The sequence below is a fragment of the Taudactylus pleione genome, unplaced genomic scaffold, assembly GCF_031769625.1.
Source record: "Taudactylus pleione unplaced genomic scaffold, aTauple2 ptg000051l, whole genome shotgun sequence".
Lineage (NCBI taxonomy): Eukaryota > Metazoa > Chordata > Amphibia > Anura > Myobatrachidae > Taudactylus > Taudactylus pleione.
This window is the reverse complement of record NW_028284453.1, coordinates 1503058-1523789: the sequence shown is the minus strand read 5'-3', so window position 1 is coordinate 1523789 and position 20732 is coordinate 1503058. Positions and strand designations below refer to the sequence as shown.

Sequence of the window (20732 nt, the reverse complement as noted above, 5' to 3'; positions counted from 1 at the left end):
ATTTGCCCATTGTGCTTAGCTAAGCATTATTTGCAGTTGCAGCCGGTAGGAGACGGGCAATTTTTCTTGGACGCATATTCCCTACTTCTTACTAAATTTCAGTTTGCAGCGGTGTTCAAGCGTTGTCTGATGAAGTTGGGCCTGAGGAGTGTTGACTCCGGCACCCACTCTTTTTGCATTAGAGCGGCTACTTGCGCTGTGGCCAGCAGTTTGACAGCTTCAGCCATACAGGAGCTATTGGAAGTCTGCGGCTTTTAAATCTTATGTTCGCTGTGATAAGGTTTGATGTTGCGCTACTTGCGCTAACACAAAAACGTTTCTTACCCGTCAGTTTTTGAGTGACTAGTATTCAAAAAGTGGGGGTGTGAAGGGATTTTTAATTTTCCTCCAAGTGGGCCTATTTACTATTGGCTGAATATCAAGGTCCACGGGAGGTTTTTACGTTTTCTCCTTCACTTGGGTTCTTTTTGTCACTAACACAGTTCCTGGTTATTTTGTTCAGTTACTTGGTTTTTCTGGGTGAGGATACTGACTTTTAGGGATCTTTCTTTTACAGCATCCCATACGTCAACGGAGCAACTGTGGATTGTGGGTCATTACTACATATTTTGGGCTGAGTGGCATTCGTTAGCTAGGTAGGCTTCTTCGATGTTGGGGGGGGCGAAGGGTTAGGTGGTTAGGGGTTCAAGGTTTAAGGTGGGCAGCCCTTTTGGATTTGATTTTTAAGAAAGAACAGTTATGGGGGTGTCCTGACTGGTTGGTGGTGCACCTTGTGGGCAATGACATAGGGCAGGTTAAAGGAGTTTACCGTATTCTGAAAGTGTAGGCTGATTTGGCAGAGGTGGTCTCATGCTGGCCCGATGTTCATGTGGTATGGTCGGAGATGATACCTAGATTTGTTTGGAGGGGTTCCAGGGATCTGGTGGCTGTGGACAAAGCTAGGAAAATGATCAATGCGGCTATTTTCAGGTCTGAAGCTTCTTCCGGGGCATAGTGGTTAGACACCCGTTGTTGACTTTACAGAGTCCACAATATGTTAGGTGAGATTGGTTGCATCTTTCTGAGTCAGGTTTGCGTGTGTTCCTTAAGGGTATTTTATATTCCTTGTTTGAGTAGGGGCTAGGTCCAGTTGGGGATAGGTGTTAATTAAGGGTGGCATGCTGCAGTTTAGAACCTAGCTGTGGCAGGAAGGCGCTACTAGCCAGTGGCCACATGTGGTATAAGTGGTCGTTGTTGGGCACTTACCCTTTTGGTGCGGGAGGACAGAGGGTGCTTCCTTATGAAGCGTCTGTACTGTGCTATAGTAAAAGGTGGTGAGTCCTTCACAGCATGGGTTATGCCTTTATAGAGGGGGGCATTTTAGTCATCCCCCAATTTTTTAAGAGAGTCAGATGGCTAGAGCTGGTTCTTAGTAGCATCCTTCTTTGCCACCCTTATTGAACTAATATTTGGTCATTACAATTAATAGATAACATTGATCTTTAATCCACTGCAGTGGTGTCATTGTCATTATTTTTTAGTGTTAAGTTAGCCTAATGGCTGGTATCCAAGGTTTAATTACAATAAATAATTGACGCCTTAATAAAAGGCTGACCTTTCTAAATGCCACATTGTTGTCAATTTGTTTACTCTTAGACATGTTTATATAGAGTTTTAAGTTGTGAACTGCATTAAAGTACAATCTGTAATCTGCCACTATAAAGGCACAAGTGTATATAATAATTATTTCCTTTATGTATACTATAGTTCAGGGCATGCATATTACACATATAATAAACACCTGTAAATAAGGATGTATAAGCTCCTCTAATAAAATTTGAGTAAATGTCTGTCAGTGTGTAATTTTTATATTCAGTCCAGTCTAAATAAATTTTGATAGTTTGTGTGTACAATAATGAATTCAAGTGCATTTTTTTTTAGCAAAATCAAGATAGATATATTCATTATTAAAGTGATATAAAAATAACCAGTTACCAAATTCATAATTTATAAATTATTTAAAACGCTTGGAGACTCTGGCTTCTTTGAGCTTTTAGAAAAAAAATGTTGTAGTTAAAGTTAACTCTGCTAAAAAAAACTACATTTAATCAATAATTGTTTAATTTTTCAAAGGTCTGTTTCTGTTACTGTAACTTCATACTGAGATGGCAGCAACAGTAACAAAAGGGGAGGTGTCCTGCACAGAACACACAATAATAATGCACCTAACACAAAAGTATATTAACTAAAATGATATACAGTATAGCATGGCTCCTCATTCCTATTGGTATCCTGATGGGTGATTTAGTATTTCAATGAAACACAGGTACTGGTGATGCCACCTCATACTCAGGAGTGAATGAAACAAATCACGAAAAGAGACTCCAGGAAACAGTTATCAACTAAGTGACTTGTTGGTGTAAGAATAGAGCTGCATCTCTACTGCACAATTGCAGACATTGGACTTAATGTGTTTGCATATACAACCAGGTCCATAACGACTAGCTATGAGTAAGCGATGCACCGCACAGAGCACATCGCTCGGTGGGTGGCACCGCTGACCACCCATTGGCCCTGTATCTGGCTAGCAGGGTGCCTGGAACTGCACCCTGCAGGCAGAATCACAGATTGCAGCCATAAAAGCCCCCTTGTCATCAGGCGCGACAAGAGCGACACCGGGCCGTGTGAAGGGGGTGTGACCTAATCACGGGAGGCGTGGCCACACCCACGTAGGGAACAAAATACTATTTTTGCAGCACCTTCAAATACCTATGTAGCCACATTAACATATGGCTAAAGAGGGGTGGACACAGATGACACACATATATATATATTTATATATATATATATATTATTTATATATATATATATATATATATATATAAATTAGGGATGTGCAGGCTCGGATAGGTTCGAGTTTGCACGTGGAGTTCGGATTTTTCCCTCCAAAAAAACGGAACTCAGAACGAGGCAAAACGTCATCTTACATGGACGAACATCATCATTCCTGGACAAAAGACCAGGAATGATGATGTTCGTCCATGTAAGATGACGTTTTGCCTCGTTCTGAGTTCCGTTTTTTTGGAGGGAAAAATCCGAACTCCACGTGCAAACTCGAACCTATCCGAGCCTGCACATCCCTAATATAAATATATATATATATATATAGGCAACATAAATATATTGAGAGTAGCTGTCTGGCACCTCAATATATTTACATATTATTATTATTATTATTATTTATTTATTAACAGTTTCTAGAGCATTCAGTTATGTATTCAATGTTGAAAATGTATTATATTTATTTGTTTATTAACAGTTTCTTATATAGCACAGCATATTCCATTGCGCTTTACAATTGGAAACATAAATAGAACAAAACAGGGTAATAACACACAGATATATAGGTAGAAAGGCCCTGCTCGTGAGCTTACAATCTATAGGGAAATAGGCATTGATACACAAGGATAGGTGCTATATATTGCAATTTTGGTCCAGCCAGAATGGAGAGTTTCTTGGTGGGCTGCATGATCCAGTCACACAGGAATGTTGGCCAAATATCAGGAGGATGTGAAAGAAAGACAATGTGTGAGGTTATGTGTGGACTGTGAAAGGGGATGTAATTAGATATGGAAGCTATGAAGGTTATGTGGGCGGTTCTGGAATCTGATAAGCTTGCCTGAAGACGTGAGTTTTCAGGGAACACTTGAAGGATTGGAGACTAGAGGAAAGTCTTATTGTGCATGGTACTCCATTGAGTGGGTGCAGCCCAAAGAAAGTCCTGTAACCGTGAGTGGGAGCAAGTAATGCGTGGGGATGAGAGATGCAGATCTTGTGCTGAGCGGAGAGATCGGGTTGGGAGATATTTTGAAATGAATGTAGAGATGTATGTTGGTGTGGTTTGGTTAATAGCCTTATGTGTAAGTAAAAGTATTTTATATTGAATACTGTAGAAAACCGGCAGCCAATGGAGGGACTGACAGAGTGGTGCGGCAGACGATGAACATTTGGCAAGGAATATAAGCCTCGCAGCTGCATTCATAATGGATTGTAATGGTGATAGCCTGTTTTTGGGAAGGCCAGTAAGGAGACTATGGCAATAGTCAATGCGAGAAATAATGAATGCATGGATAGTGTCTTGTGTGAGATATGGTCGAATTTTGAATATGTTTTTTAGATGTATGTAACATGATTTTGAGATTTTGAATGTGGGAAACAAAGGACAGTTCAGAGTCAAGTATGACACCTAGGCAGCGAGCTTGTGGGGCAGGGTGGATTGTCGAGTTATCAACAGAGATTGAGAGATCAGGTTGGTAACTGTTATTGGCTGGTGGAAATATAATTAATTCTGTTTTAGAAATATTAAGTTTCAGGTGGCGAGATGACATCCAAGATGAAATGGCAGAAAGACATTCAGTGACACAGACCAATACAGATGGTGATAAATCTGGGGATGATAGGTAGATTTGAATATCATCTGCATACAGATGGTACTGAAATCCAAAAGAGCTGATTAGTTTGCCAAGAGAGGTGGTATAGATGAGAATAGCAGAGGACCTAAGACAGAGCCTTGCGGTACTCCAACTGATAGAGGTAGCGAAGAGGAGGCAGAATCAGAAAAATGAACAGTAATAGAGCGATCAGATAGGTAGAAAGAGAAACTACAAAAAGCTTTGTTCTTAAGACCTAGGGATTGTAGTGTTTGTTTGAGAAGAGAGTGGTCAACAGTGTCAAAAGCAGCAGAAATATCTAGAAGAATTAGGAGTGAGTAATGACCTTTAGCCTTGGCAGTGAACAGATCATTTACTACCTTAGTCAGTGCTGTCTCTGTGGAGTGTTGGGAACGAAAGCCAGACTGAAGTGGGTCCAATAAGTTGTGTGAGTTAAGAAAGTGTGTGAGGCGGGTGTAGACAAGTCTCTCAAGTAGCTTGGAGAGGCATGGGAGCTGGGAGATAGGACGGTAATTTGAGAGAGTGTTAGGGTCAGAATTTAGTTTTTTCAGAATGGGAGTAATCATTGCATGTTTGAACAGTGATGGAAAGATGCCAGTACAGAGAGAGAGATTACAGATTTTATTAGAGTTGGGATGAGCATTGGAGACAGAGCTTAACTGATTTGTGAGGGTATAGGATCTAGAGGAGAGGTAATAGAGTAGGAGGATGAGAAGAGTGTAGATACTTCATCTTCATTTGTGGGGTCAAACAAAGAGAATGTGCCAGAGGGTTCAGGTAGGGAATTGAGCAGGTCATTAGCTGAGGAAGAGCATACCATTTAATTTCGGATCTTATCAATCTTGTCCTTGAAATAGGAAGCAAAATCTTGTGCACAGATAGTAGCAGGTGGCTTGGGTGAGGGAGGGGAAAGAAGCAGTTTAAATGTATTAAAAAGTTGCTTGGGGTTAGAGGCTTATATTATATATACATAGAGATGTATGGGTTAAAGTATAAAAATTTAATATATGTAATGTGTATATTTATAGATTGCGAAGGGGTAAGCAGAAGCCACAGCAGGGGCAGTACATTAATTTATTAAATTGTTCTGGGGAAATAGATAGGGGGCTCCAGGACATGAGGAAAATGCTAGAACTGTCACGAGCCCCCGATCAGATGAGAACTACAAAATCAAAAGACCTTCAAATGTTGATAAAGCAAAAGAAGAGTATGTACATACAAAATGGGATTTTATATCAGAACACTCTGAGAGCAAACGGTAAGGGAAAACCTCAAGTGGTATTGCCAAAGAAATATCGGACAGTGGTGATGCAGGCATTACATGACCACCATGGACATCTGGGATTTGAGAAGACCTTGGGTTTAATAACTGATAGATTCTATTGGCCAGGCATGAGGATTGAGACTGAAGAGTACTGTCATTCATGTGGAAATTGCATTGTACGAAAATCATTGCCAGCTAAGGTAGCTCCTCTAGTTAACATTCAGAGCAGTGGTCCTATGGACTTAATATGTATAGATTATCTCACCTTGGAAGTGGAGCAAGGAAAAAAATGCAATGTGTTAATTGTGACTGATCACTTCACCGGGTATGCCCAAGCGTATGTCACACCCAATCAGAAAGTATCTACCGGGGCCAACACCTTGTGGGACAAGTTTTTAATTCACTATGGCTTGCCCAATAGGCTGCAATCCAATCAAGGATGGGTCTTTGAGAGCAGGTTAAGCAAAGAGCTTTGCAACATTTGTGGCATTACCAAGTCTCAAACAACTCCATACCACCCTCAAGGTGACCCCCAACCAGAGCGGTTTAACTGCACATTACTTAATATGTTGGGTACTCTGAACCCATTGGACAAGTACAATTGGAAGCGGAACATAACTAAGCTGGTACATGCTTATAACTGTACAAAGAATGAGGCTACAGGATTGTCTCCCTATTACTTAATGTTTGGGAGGGAGGCTAAATGTCCCATAGACATATCTATGTGGATTACCCCAGGAAAGAAGACACACATTTCCCATACTAAGTATGTTGAGAATCTAAGGGAAGAGTTAAAGAGAGCTTATGAAATAGCCAATAAAACAGCTACCAAACTAGGAAAAAAAAATAAAACCTATTACGACCGGAAGGTACGAAATCAAGAACTGGCCCCAGGCGATAGAGGACCTCATCCAGAGTCTCTCGCTAGCACTGTGTGCTCGCAAGCGGCCTGATGGTTTGCGTACATGCATGCGCACGCTTCATTCTGCACGTGCGCAAACTACTCTGTGTGATTGCAGGCCGCTCGCTCACCCAGCAAAGACAGTCCAGTGAATTCAGTGACAGGAGAGGCCGTTTGTAGGTGGTAACAGGGGCAGGACACTAATAACGGGGGAGTGGAGGTGCAAACGCAGGCATGCCTGAGTGTTTCAATGCCGTTTTAGAGGCGTGCATAATTAACAGCCAGCTTCATAGTACACGTCACATGCCTATTTTTATACTGAAGTCCTCGCAGTGCTTGCGGTAGGGTAAGGTAACCACAAGCGCTGCGATCACTTCCGATTGTCCTCAATGTACCAATGTTTTAATACACTTCCTGGAGATGATGCTTCCCGTGGTGTCACTTTGACAAATTTGCATATACTGGGGGCGAGAGATCGCATCTAGCGAGAGACTCTGAATGAGGTCCAGAGTACTTTTCCGGCAACTAGGAATGCCTCGGAAATTTAAGATTGCTAATAGGTGGAGAAGTTCCCAGATTTGCCTGTTTATAAAATCAAGCCTGAGAATGGGTCAGATAAAATACTTATCACAGACAACATTTGCTGCCTATCAGAAGAGATATTAAATTAGACAGTTTTGATAGTCAAGATGTATCTGTTTCACCTAAAAGGCTAGCACAGGAAGAACTAATAACCTTAAATACTAAAGATTTAGATCACAGTGATCTGGAAGAAGTGGAGGCTGAAAGCAATGGACAAGGATACTTTTGCAAGGAGAACACACCAGGAAAGGAATACTTACCTGAGATCCTACAGGAAAATAGAAAAGAGAACACACCAGGAAAGGAATACTTACCTGGAATCCTACAGGGAGATATTAAGAATTACAGGGATATCCTAAACAAGTGAATTTGCTGATGAAATCTCTCGTGAAAACATTGAGGAGAATCCAGAAAATAGGGACACAACTAATAATGTTGTGGAAGTGGATGACTTAGACAATAGAATAAGGCCTAAAAGACAGATAAGACCCCCCTGGGATGATACATTTTAGAACCTAGGAGGATGGAAAGAATAATCCATCCCAGTATAGTTCATAATTGGCCTTATTTTGGATGCACAGAAACTGGGTGGTAGAGGAAGAGTAAACTTATCATTTACTTATGTGGCTCGTTTGTATTGGTGATCTAGTTACTAATGTTTAACTAGATCACCAGGGGGAGATTGTATATAAATATTTTATATATAAAGCATTGGCTGCCCATATTACAATAAGGCCTTCAACATGCTAGGCTTGAAGAGATTAGAACCAGTATAGCTCTGCTGTAATAATTTTTACTGTGAACATAGGCAGAGTATGTCCCAGTTAAATTGCACAACTATATTAATATTGCTATACTTCACAGATTCCCTGCAGGAGAGCTAAGTCAAATAAGGCGCTACAGTGTAACAACTTGGGACATAGAAAAGGATATTAATTATCTAATCTATTAGCTTGGAACAAAGTGACTAAGATGTAACAGCAGCAGCTAGTGGAATGCTATTTTAGAGTAGTCATACATCCTCGTTCTCTGGAATTTGCAATTATAACCCCACAGGATTATTACATGACATTTGGAAAGTTTATGTATATATTTGCAAAGGTAGTCCAGCAACCTAATCTATGGATTACCATTCCTATTAAATGGAACCAGCTCGTATTAATTTGTTGGATATTATTGACTACACCTTCAAACAGACAGAGAATAGCAACAGGAAATAGTGTCATATAACTCAGTAGAAAGGATAATAAGGACGATATCCACATGGCATTTTGACTGCACCTTAGTACAAGGCACAATCCTAGATTCGTCACATAGAGCCAGGGAGAAAGTACAGCCTGGACCAGCAGAAGCAGGACGTTCGAAGCTTACAGCTGACTGAACCCGCTCCGACAGTTGCCAGCATACCTCAGCCCTTGCTGCCGTTAGGGTAAGATAGGGTGAGTAAACCGGTGCTCCGGACCCAGTCTAAGTTTACAGATACGGGATTCCTGAACTGACACACAAGCATGCATTGGAAGAGCTATAAACATCTTTTGATTTATGTTTTATATTGAGTCCACAGTTTATCAGACATTGCTGGTCTTTATTATTCGTTATTGTCTTCATTTTATTTATTTATTTCACTGAACTACATTGTAATTTTATTTATCTATTTATTTCATTGTATTAAATCTGTGAGGAGTTTCTCACATCCTATCTAAAAGTAACATTTTTATTATACAGATAAATACAAGCGCATCTATATATACGCTAAAATAATCCACATTTAATGGCCTGAGTTGGAGCAAACATTCGGGACTTGGACTATTTCAACCTGCTCAGTTCTTTGGCTCAAACGTAACTATTACCAGATATAGGTGTAGAACTGTTGGTCAAATGCTCTTAGTGATTAACTATATATTTGTCAGGATGTGGAAACTTTGTTCATCATTTGTATGCTAAATATAAGGTATAGGTAAATTGAAACTGTATATCCTTTACTTATATTACTCATAAAGTTAATTTTAATATTTAACTACTGTGTAGTTGCTTACCTGGAGTGGATATAGTGGGACGTTCTGTGGAAGAAGAGAACCAGGTGATAAATGTAAAGAAAATAAATATAATAGTGTATGGTAATTTGCATATTGACCTTTTGCTACACTATACACTCTGTCAGTAGGTTTACCCAGGCAAACCTTAAATAACTTGGGCGGAGGCACAGACATACATCACAGATATTAAGATATATACAGCCACATAGTAACCGAGTGTCCCTTTGAGGGTAAGGGGGGGGGTTACACCCCTGGATATAGACATAGTGTAACCTGTATTTAATGTGATTTAAGAAATGCTTGTCACCTGTTCCTGGAATTGAAGTGACCCCTTTTCTAATGTACATACTGCAAATATATTTTTTGATAAAAAGAGTTAAAACTTTAGTGCCCCCCATGCATTAGCAATACATGTGCCAGTGTGGCTACTGCATAGAAGATATAATGGTGAGAACCGCTATCCTTATACTAACACCCTTCCCATAGGCTTAACTGGGAAAGGGGTGCTACATAAGTATTGAGGTTAGATTCAGCTTTAAATTTAGATTTATCATTCAAATACAGCAGATTCTTACCCAGGTCATCATCATCATGACTATGGACTGTTTATTATCACATATCATCTCTCCCTATGGTTTCCAGCCTGGTAGTAATGAGGGCTGATGGGAGATAGAGCCAGTTCTTTACCCAGTGAGCAGCTGCTGGGATACTGAAATATTTTGGGATATTGCACCAGACTGAGGGGCCTATTAAGTAAACCAAAAACAAAAATGAATTTCCCTAGCATTTTAGCTGGATGAAGCCTAAAATCTCCTATCTCCATAGTTAGTAATTAGTATACTGCATTATGTAGAGAAATTACTGATTTCTCCACCTTTTTGCTTCTCCCTCTGCAGTTCTGTTCGATCAGAACTTCGCAGGATCAATATTTATAAATATCGATTCTATCATCTTTTGTATAAAAAAAAAGTAATCTCAGGATGGATATAGACCTGATTCAGACCTGCTAGATGTGATCGCTCGCTCCCAGCGTATGCAAATCCAGCGCACGCCCAGCAAGGCAGGCGATCGCACGGCAAGGCATTAGCACGCCCACTATGTGTTGGCGAGCGATCACTTTATGTAACCAGACGCCCACCAGCCATTCATAACACTTGTGCACGTCATCTCCTGGAAGAGCATGAATACATTGGTACATCGAGCACCATCGGATGTACTCGCAGTGCTTGAGGTTGACTATACCTGGCCGCAAGTACAATGACGCTGCATCTTAATTATGCACGCCAATGAAACTGTGTTGAAACACACAGGCACGCCTGCATACATACCTCCACTCACCCATTTCTAGTGGCCTGCCCCTGTTACCACCCACAAATGGCCTCTTCTGTCACTCATTCAACTGGGCTGTCTATGCTGGGGGAGCGAGCGATTCCTGATGTGTCGCAGTGGTTCACGCACGCGCATTGTGATGCATACACATGCACAGAATGCAAAAATCAGCCAGCTACGAGCGATCGCATCCTAGCGAGCAGGTCTGAATCAGGTCCTATGTGTATATAAAGTTGGCAGAATAGGAGAAAAGCAAGAAGAAACTGTTCTCTTCCTGCTCTCTCCCAGTGCAGAGCTCCCTCAGCTTCTGCACACAGTCATTCTGTCACCCCGGGCAGCTGCAACCTGCTTCTCCTCCCCGCTGGTGCCTTATTCTCAGCCAGATATGTTATGACAGCAGAAGACCCCCCCTTCCCCGCCAAACACAAAGCAGCAGATGCCACCCCTTCCCCCAGCACATGACAACAGGTGGCCCTACTTCCCACAGGACATGGCAGCGAGTGGCCCCCTTCCCCCAGCAGGCAGTGGGAAGCTCCTCCTTCACACAGCAGCAGCCCAGCATATGGTTGGCTATTGCTCCAGGATTTCTGCCTGGTAGCAGCCTCTCTCCCCAGCCCAGCACACAACAAGAGGGAGGCTGCTGCCAGGCAGGGGTCGCAGTAACCAGCCGGAAACACAGGAAGAAGCAGCTCTGCAAGAGGCAGCGCATGTGCACTGGAGATTAACCTGTCTTCAGAAAAGTGAGGTTGATCTCCAGGAACTTTGCTGGGACAGTTGGTTTATCGCAAGGTCTGTCCTGGCATCAAATAAGGTGAAATAGTTTGGAGATTTGCTGTGAAAACAAGTGGTGTATTTCAAATTAATTTCACACTTACTAAATGGAGCTCTGAGACTAGTGCTGTTTGAGTGATTACACTGGAGGGACAGCAGGTGGCGGTGTTACAAAGTGTTGGTGTGTTATCCCTCTGTAATAAGTACTGTACTCTGTTGTTATTGATTATCTAGATGTAGAAGATGGGTTGCTGCTATTTCCAAGTTGGAGAAAGGACCTCTGTGACGTAGACACCACGTGACCGCTGCAGGAGGCTGGACCGCTCCTGCGTTACCATCCACTAGGGCATAGAGGGGAAATATATGTTTGTGGCGAGCACAGCGAGCCACCGTGCCCGAAGCGTGGCGAGCGTAGCGAGCCCGCGAGGGGACACCTTTGGTCTCCCGTTACCATCCCCGCCCCTCCCCCTTTCTGGCCGAGTTACGTGGGTGTGACGTCACAGGGCCATCAGCTCTGTACAGTCTAGACCTAACCGTAGAAGATGTGATGTAGTGAAGTAATGTCTGGTAGTCATGGTAATCCTGTCATGTCTGTTTGCTGCTGCTGATAAACAAAACCATCTTTTATTATAAATAGTATTACCACAAAGAGCTCCCCAGTGTGTGCATTCTGTCTATGGCAGGGAAGAAGATCTGATCTAGTAAGACCTCTGCTAACACAGGTAACAGCTCAGTGCTGGAGTTACCCCTGTACCCGGCAGCCGCACACAGAGGAGACACCGGTCATTATACATCACACGTCTGCCTGGCACAGTGATTACATGTTACTCACCATAGACAGTCAGGGTCACAGAGGCTTGTTCTTGTGCTTTCTCTGTCTGTATCTGCAGTGTGTAATTACTGCTGTCTGTTATATGCAGATCTGAGATCAGTAATGAGCCATTAGGGAAAGGACTGGCCCGAGGGAAGTACAGAGGTCCAGTAACTAGTGGGGGAGTAACACCAGGAAGATATATGAGGATTTGATTCCCAGCACTGGCGCTTAGTCCTTTATACCAAGTAACAGCCAGAATCCTCCCAGTGACTCCAGTAACACTCAGGGTGACAGATTCCTGGATCACTGGATACTGAGGGATCAGCTGAATATTGATCATCCCACTGGTCAGATCCATCCACAGACTGAGGAGAGCTGGAAGAGAAAAATACAGATATTAAACTCCGGCCAATCTCATGTTGTTATTGTGAGCTGTTGTTTTATGATAGTTACAGCTGTAGCCCCAGGGGGGGTCTAGTAGTGGTAGGAGACCTAACTTGGGCAAGAAAAGCCACATAATGGAGAAGAATGATGGCAATATACATATGGGTTATACTGTAACAAGGAGCAGGAATATAGATATACATTTCTATATACTGTACACATAATGTTTTGCATCCAGTGCTGTCATCAGGGCTTCTTGGCACCATAGGGAAAAAAATCCTCTCCCTAGCACCTTCCATCCCCTAGTAGTCACTTCCCAGCCTCTCATACACATACTCTAATCCCCTCCTGGCCAGCAAAGCTACAGCCCAGAGGCATAAATATCTGATACAGATCCCTCCACTCCCTCCGGATCTATTTGCGGCTGCTCGTGCACAGGAACGTTGCCGCTGCAGAACACATCAATGTGAGCTTGTGCTGTTGTTATTAGTGGCAGAAGTACAGATGTTAGCATTTGTTCGGACAGCTGCTTATTGGAACAGCTATTCTGACTTGTATAATCTGATAAATAGGCCAGAAAATAGATTATGATATTTTTTTAGAGTCCAACTGTCACCAATGATAAACATGGAAAACTCAGATAATGCAGAGTTGAATAAAGGGGACAGTTCAGCAACTACACAGCGAGTTTCCAAACTGCTAGCACACCTCCCGATTTGTGAGATCCCAGAACCCTGCACCCCTATTTCATAGGTATAGTAAGAACACATATCTGCTTATTTTGTCAATACAAATGAGATTTAATTAAGAGATAATATATAATTAAAACTACACAGTGCAATGCTCTAAGGGCCTGATTCAGACCCGCTCGCAAGCGGGTCGATGGTCCCCCACTGCGCACGCCAGAGCCGGCTACGGGTCTTGCACCAAAACGGGGCGGCTGTCGATTGTGATTGACAGCTCGCCCCGTTTTGGAGGCGGGCAGGGGGGGTGGCTGGCCAAACGGAGGCATTCCCGAAGGAACGCGGCCGTTTGAGGGCAGCCTCAGTGGTGAGCTTCCGGCTCTATTAGAGTCAGAAGCTCACTGGGGCTTGCGATGGACGAGACCCTACCACAAGGGTCTCGTCGCAAGCCCGATGGTCGCGACCATCGCAACCATCACATGGCCGCTCGCAAAAACTGTGGGTAGTCACCCACATCTTAGCGAGCGGCCAGGAAGCCGGTTCAAAAAAAAATAAATGCCACCCTGATTCAGAGCGAGCGCTCTGAAAGAGCGTCCGTCTCTGAATCAGGCCCAAAGTTTTAAGTACTGTACTGTAAATAAAGAGCTGTTCACAAAATGGTATCAAGGCGCAATGAAATGTAATGTTTGCACTGTTACACAGCACACTCTGACACCTATTATTATTATTGGATTTAATCCAAAATTAGTAGTTAACATTTGATTCAGAAGAAATACCAGGTAAGTAATGTTATTAACCTTGAAGCAACTATGGATTCATCAATAAATTGAACAATGTAAGTGTTGGATCCAAAAAAGAATTAATATAGTCCAGACGGCAGTTATGGATTAAACAGGGAGATTAATCAATGCATATGCTGGATCTCAAACTGGATTCAGCAGAATTACACAATAAAGCAAGATTGTATACCAAAAGCAGGGTATAAATGCACAAATTTATCAAAGCATGAGCTGGACATAGAAATGATTTGTTATTATCCAAACAATATTAATGAATTAATGGAAAGAAGCAACGATGCATGTACTGGATATCAACATAGATCATCAGTCTGGACTATATTAATTCTTTTTTGGATCCAAAACATACTGTACATAGATCAATTTATTGATGAATCCATAGTTGCTTCAAGGTATATAACATTACTTACCTGGTATTTCTGCTGAATTAAATGTTAACTACTAATTTTGGATTAAATCCAATAATCTAGAACAAAATTCTTTTACTCACATGGGGAAACAGACCGCGTTATATGTAACCAAATATCAATGTATATATATTGGATATTTTAGTCCAGCATATATCTCCGCTTGCTATTTGATAAATAGGAACATACAGGGGTATTCAACATGGGAGAGAAAAGTCCATGCTGGACTTTTCGCTCCACATCGGAGATTTTCCTGGGATAAAGTATCGGGCGCGCGCCCGCTTTATCCCTGTATTCAATATAAAAGCTACGAAAACGGGAGCCGGCAAAGTTGGATCAGCGAAAAAAAAAAAATATTTTCCTGGAATAAATTGTAGGACCCCCCTAAAGCTGTAAAAACATGGGGGATCACTATGGGTACCCCCGTTTTAGCCTGCAAATAAAAGTCGGGGTTTTAAATAGCCGCGGCAGGTGTTTTTTTCCCGACATTGTTTTTTCCCGACATTGAAGAGCACTTAGGTTTATTTTTCGCTTTTTTAAGTGGTCCCATCAAATTTGGGGTACATGAAAATGGGTACTAGCATATTTTTAAGTCTCTAAAGTAAGTTTTAAAAAATTCTGCAACTATGCACCTGCCGCTAATAGCCTATTCTAGAATACACCTGCCGCATATTTGCAGAATAGCTCTGAACCTATTTCCCTATTTTTAAACACTTTTTTCCCTTTTTTTTTATTTTCACCCCAAATTTTAAATAATGTTTTTGGGGTGTCCCTATTTTTTTTTTAAACTTTTTTTGACACAGTTTATTTTAAAATGACATTCCCAGGGACGCAGGCTATTTTTTTGAAGCCTGCACCTCTAAACCCCAATTCTGCACTTTTTTTTGCCACCTATTCAGTGGTGAAAAGTTATCTCCGTTTTGTTTCAAAGACTTTTTGAACCTGCGAAAAGTCTTTGAAATTGAATACGGTGTAACACCAAAACAAGCGAAAATTACGTCATCGGTGCGAAATTATCGCAAAAAATTACTTTTCGCTCCAAATTGAATTGCCCTGCTTGACTTCAAAGCTGCCATTCAATATCCCAATTTATATAGGTAATCCATTTCTGATTGTGTGTACCAATAACAGACATTCACGAATGTTATCCTATCAGGTTACTCTTTTCATTTGCCAAGGTGTGGTTCTTTCATTTTTTTCCCCAACTATTATTTATTAAATGTCGATCGTCAACAGAGATCTAATATATTGCAATTATTTTTTGCCCGACACATATATTTTAGTGTAATCTAATATGCTTCTTTCGAGATTGTGCTAGGGGTAATTATTTTATTACATTTTTTTCCTTACCCTAGATAGGAGCAGATTACTCATTAATACTTTTTATCTTAGTGGAGTAGATGTATTATAGCGGCACTTAACATGCCGCTATAACGCTTCCCGCTTCGCCTCTTTACCGAGGCGAAGCAGGAAGCACTACCGATGAGATGTATAAACATCTCATCGGCCGGAGAGGGGGAGCGTTAACTCCCCCCTCCGGCGCTACCCGCTAGAGACAGCAGCGCATCAGCCTAGTGCTGATGCCCTGTGTCTCTTCTTGGCCGGCTCCACTGAGCATGTGCGGGATCTCACAAGTATCGCGAGATCCCCGCATGGAGCCCTGGAGCCGGTAGCTGCCGCAGCAGGGACAGCGCTGTCCCTGCTGTGGAGATAGGGCAGCGCCAGGCTGTAGCTGTCGATAACGACAGCTACAGCCAGCCGAAGGGTCAGACGATCCGACCATTCGTACATAGCCCTGCCGTCAGCGCTGCTATCTTGTAGATAGCAGCGCCGATAATGACAGGGGCGCATAGCGCCCCTGTCATTTACCGCCCAGACCCCCGATCATACATCGGGGAGAAGCGGTATCAGCGCACATAACGTGCGCTGATACCATTTCTGGGCTTCATACATCTACCCCAGTGTACGTACTTTTTTGTCCTTAATATATTCATGTATTATATAAAGTGCACATCAGCCCTTGGGGAGAATTTCTTTTAAATAAGTTGTATATTAAATGTTCAGTTTCATTTACATTAATCATTTCATTACTATCTATTTCTAAGTTAATTATATATAAGAGTGCCCCTACAAAGGCATATTTGTCTTTTTTTCTTTTCTGTTCCTTGCAGAAAGTACTCTTAAACGTATTTAGCACAAATCTTAAGGGCGCACCACCAACTTAGAGTCATCCAGAATTTTGTGTTGTGATGAACCTTTATGTTGGTAATAATCATTTAATAGTGATTTTTTAGCTACTTAAACTCTACCACCAGTGCGGACTCATACCTTGTCTCTAGAAAGTGATGTCCTGCCTTAAAAGAGGAAGAAATTTACAGGACTGGTTAGTAAAAGCAGATGTGACTGAACAGATGTAGATGAGTATTCCCATCCAAATTAAAGCAGGTGGATGCTACAAATGTACAGGGTGTACAAAATGCAAACACATGACTGCCGGCAAATAGTTTTTTCACCCACACAATGGTAGACGATATGACATTAAATGTGCTCTAACTTGTACAAGTAGCTATGTTGTTTACATGGTGAAATGCCCGTCCGGCCTATGTTACACAGGTAAGACCATGCGCTCCTTTAGAGAGTACATGGCGTTAAATAGGTCCGCTATTAGGGCGGCTTTGGGTGGTAAACCCTCTGAACAGCCAATTGCAAGACATTTTTTTGAACAGAGGCGCAATTTATCAAATTTTAAATATATGATTATAGATCATGTGCCCGAAAGTCCTCGTGGTGGTGATAGACACAAAAAATGACTGCAGACTGAAGCTAAGTGGAACTTTTATTTAGATACTGTTAAGCCTAGAGGTCTAAATGACCATTTACAATGTAATGTTTTCTGCTGATTCTATTTTGATTATTTGGGTATAGATAGGACTATGGGCCTGATTCAGAGCCGATCGCTCGCACTGTGCATTCGCAAGCGGCCCGATGTTCTGCGTACGCACATGTGCATGCTTTGTTCTGCGCGTGCGTGAATTACACACCGCAATCGCAACCCTCTCGCTCGCCCAGCAAAGGCAGCCCAGGGTAATAAGTGACAGGAGAGGCCATTTGTGGGTGGTAAGAGGTGCAGGACACTAATAACAAGGGGTTGGAGATGCGAACGCAGGCGTGTCTGAGTGTTTCAACGCCGTTTTAGAGGCGTGCATAATTAACAGGCAGCATCATAGTACACGTCACTTGCCTTTTTTTTACACTGATTTCCTCGCAATGCTTGTGGTAGGGTAAAGCAACCGCAAGCACTGCGTTCACATCCGATGGTGCTCGATGTACCAATGTTTTAATACACTTCCTGGAGATGACGTGTGCTGGTGGGCAGCTCTACCTGTGCGATTGGGTGTACGCTCAGACAAAGTGTCCGCTCGCTAAGACATGGTGGGCGTGCATATGCCTTGGCGAGCGTTCGCTTCCCGTGGCGTCACTTTGACAAATTTGCATACGCCTCCAGCGAGCGTACGCAGATAGCGACCAAGTCTGAATCAGGCCCCATATTATATGTCTACTATTATACTGCCTTTTTTCTAATTTATATGAATATGATATCTCTATATTTATGGTGACTTGGTGTTGGTATGTTGCATATCTTTTTCTGATATTAGATTATGATGGATTTGTATGGCGGGCTTGTTATTGTTTAGGATGTGGGCTATATTTATATAGTCATACAATTCTTTATGTATTATGTTGCACTTATTACATGTGAAGTATTGTTATTATGGGCAGGACGCTTACGTGAGTGTTGTTTTTGATGTAGGACGCTCCAGGGTTACCAGGGCAACGGACGCGGTGCCGGAGTCATGTGTTTCCAGATGCTTACCAGTAGTCCTGCGGGTGCCGCTGACGGAGCCAGTGGAGATCCTGGCATCTACTCTCACAATGGGGGTATTTAAGGTAAGGTTTTATTCTTGTTTGTTGTTCCTGATGACGAGTTGCAATAAACTCGAAATGTTGAAGCAGTCTCTCAGCTTATTCTAAAAAAGTGTCCGACGAGTGCCGCTGCATATGGATGGATATATATATATATATATATGTGTACAGTATATATATAACTATATACACACTGAAGGGTCACACTTATAATATAGATGCCTTGTATAGGAACCCCTCTGGCCTGGTGAAATGTGGACAGAAGACCTCTGGAGAGATGTTGACCAATGCAACTGGATAACTTCACACAGTTCCCTGAATGGACCTCTCCACCACATCCCATAAATGCTCGATTGGGTTTATGTTGGGGGAATGTGCCCATACCATTTGTCAGAACTCTCCAGAATGCTCCTCGAAACAATAATAATAATTCTAATGACTGCCATACAATGCTCTCTGTAATGTATGGCAGTGATTAGAATTATTATTATTATCTTTTATTTGTTAAACACCACATGGTGTACAGGATCCCCTCTATATTGTATGATGATCAATGGGTTTCTCTCTGTATTGTATTGCAGTCTCTAAAATGCTCTCTGTATTGTATGGCAGTCACTAGGATGTTTTCTGTATCTTACTGCACTCACTAAGACAGTCTGTGCTTTGTGTATACTAACCCCACCTATTTTTGTTTTGGCTGTACCTACAGGTGATATGGGTCCATCTAATTGAGGCCACTTTCAAATTTTTTTCCCAATCAGCCCCTTGAATGAGGTCCTATGTATATAGATAATACAAACATAAGAATCACATTTAGCAGTAAATACAGATGATACTAAGGATATAGTAGTTTAAAAACACAAATATCACACACACAAACATGTGTTTGAGATACCTGCCTGGTAAGAGAACACAGAGGACATACAGAAATCAGAGATGGTTGGGTACAGTAAAGGTATTCCAGGTAATTTCGAAGAAGGTGCACTTGCATGAGATATTTTGAAATACCATTTTATATGTAGAGCAAGATTACTAGAATGAGATAAAGGGGTACAGAAAGTGTATATTTTGGGTGACTGTGTGTATGGATGCTCAGTCCTGTCACTATACACAGAGGAGGCGCTGCTTCAGTCTCATCCTATACTTCTATGAGATGCACTTTCCGTTAGCTTTTCTAAAGATAAATACATTACTGGGTGCACTAAAAGCAATGTAATAATAATCTTCACATCACACATACTGTAGATGTAACATGCAATAAAAACCAGCATGACTGAGAGACTGTGGTATAAGGCATAGATCACACGGGGTTATCACTGCTCAAGTTTTGCTGATAATTGTAACTTACAGTTTCTAAATATTTTTTCCAGACTAGTTTATCTCTAATAACTGTTGTGGGGGGATGGGGAGGACTGGGATATGACCAGAGCACTCGCTATATGACCTGGTAGGAAAAAATACAGAAAAATATATATATTTTCGTAGATAATGGATAAACACTGTGATCTAGTAATATATAATAAAATGGAGAGTAAATAAGTTCACAAAGGTGCTCCCATGAGAGTAAGTGGAGTATTTGAAGGGAGAAGAGAAATAGAAAGTACTCTTTGTTGGGGCAATAATCCATCATTGATGAGAGCAAATGTCATATAGATAAAACAAGTTTCATTATATATTCAAGAAAATGATTAAGAGCAAACGTACTTACATATAATGCGACAATAACACACAAACATAAAATGACAAGATCAAGGTCTAAATCAAAATCAAGAATGGTAATATGTCCTAGAACATAAATGTAATAGTGTAGTACAGATGTATCATTATGCCTGTGGCACTGTGTGTGGATGGGAACCTTGTTGTGCTGTATGGTGCATGGTAATATGTCCTAGAACATAAATGTAATAGTGTAGTACAGATGTATCATTATACCTGCGACACTGTGTCTGGATGGGAACCTTGTTGTGCTGTATGGTGCATGGTAATATGTCCTAGAACATAAATGTAATAGTGTAGTACAGATGTATCATTATGTCTGTGGCCCTGTGTGTGGATGGGAACCTTGTTGTGCTGTATGGTCCATGGTAATATGTCCTAGAACATAAATGTAATAGTGTAGAACAGTGGTTCTCAAACTCAGTCCTCAGGACCCCACACAGGTCACATTTTTCAGGTCACCCAGCAGGTGCACAGGTGTATTCATTACTCACTGACACATTTTGAAAGATCCACAGGTGAAGCTAATTATTTCACTTGCAATTTTGTGAGGCGACCTGGGAAACATGCACTGTGTGGGGTCCTGGGGACCGAGTTTGAGAACCTGTGGTATCATTATGTGTGCATCACTGTGTGTGGGTAGGAACCTTACCTATTATTATAGAGCTCCTCATTATAGATGTACTCAGTGTTT

General features: G+C 41.7%; 1 protein-coding gene across 1 annotated transcript in view; it reads right to left on the bottom strand.

Moving 5' to 3' along the window:
* Positions 1 to 20732, bottom strand: part of LOC148535437 (cell adhesion molecule CEACAM7-like) — a 130306-nt gene that overhangs the window by 14993 nt on the left and 94581 nt on the right. The window contains exons 4-5 of the mRNA XM_088462560.1: positions 12146 to 12502; positions 9214 to 9237 (exon numbers count right to left, since the gene is read on the bottom strand). Coding sequence (XP_088318686.1) covers positions 9214 to 9237; positions 12146 to 12502 — 381 coding nt within the window. The remainder of the gene's footprint in view (positions 1 to 9213; positions 9238 to 12145; positions 12503 to 20732) is intronic.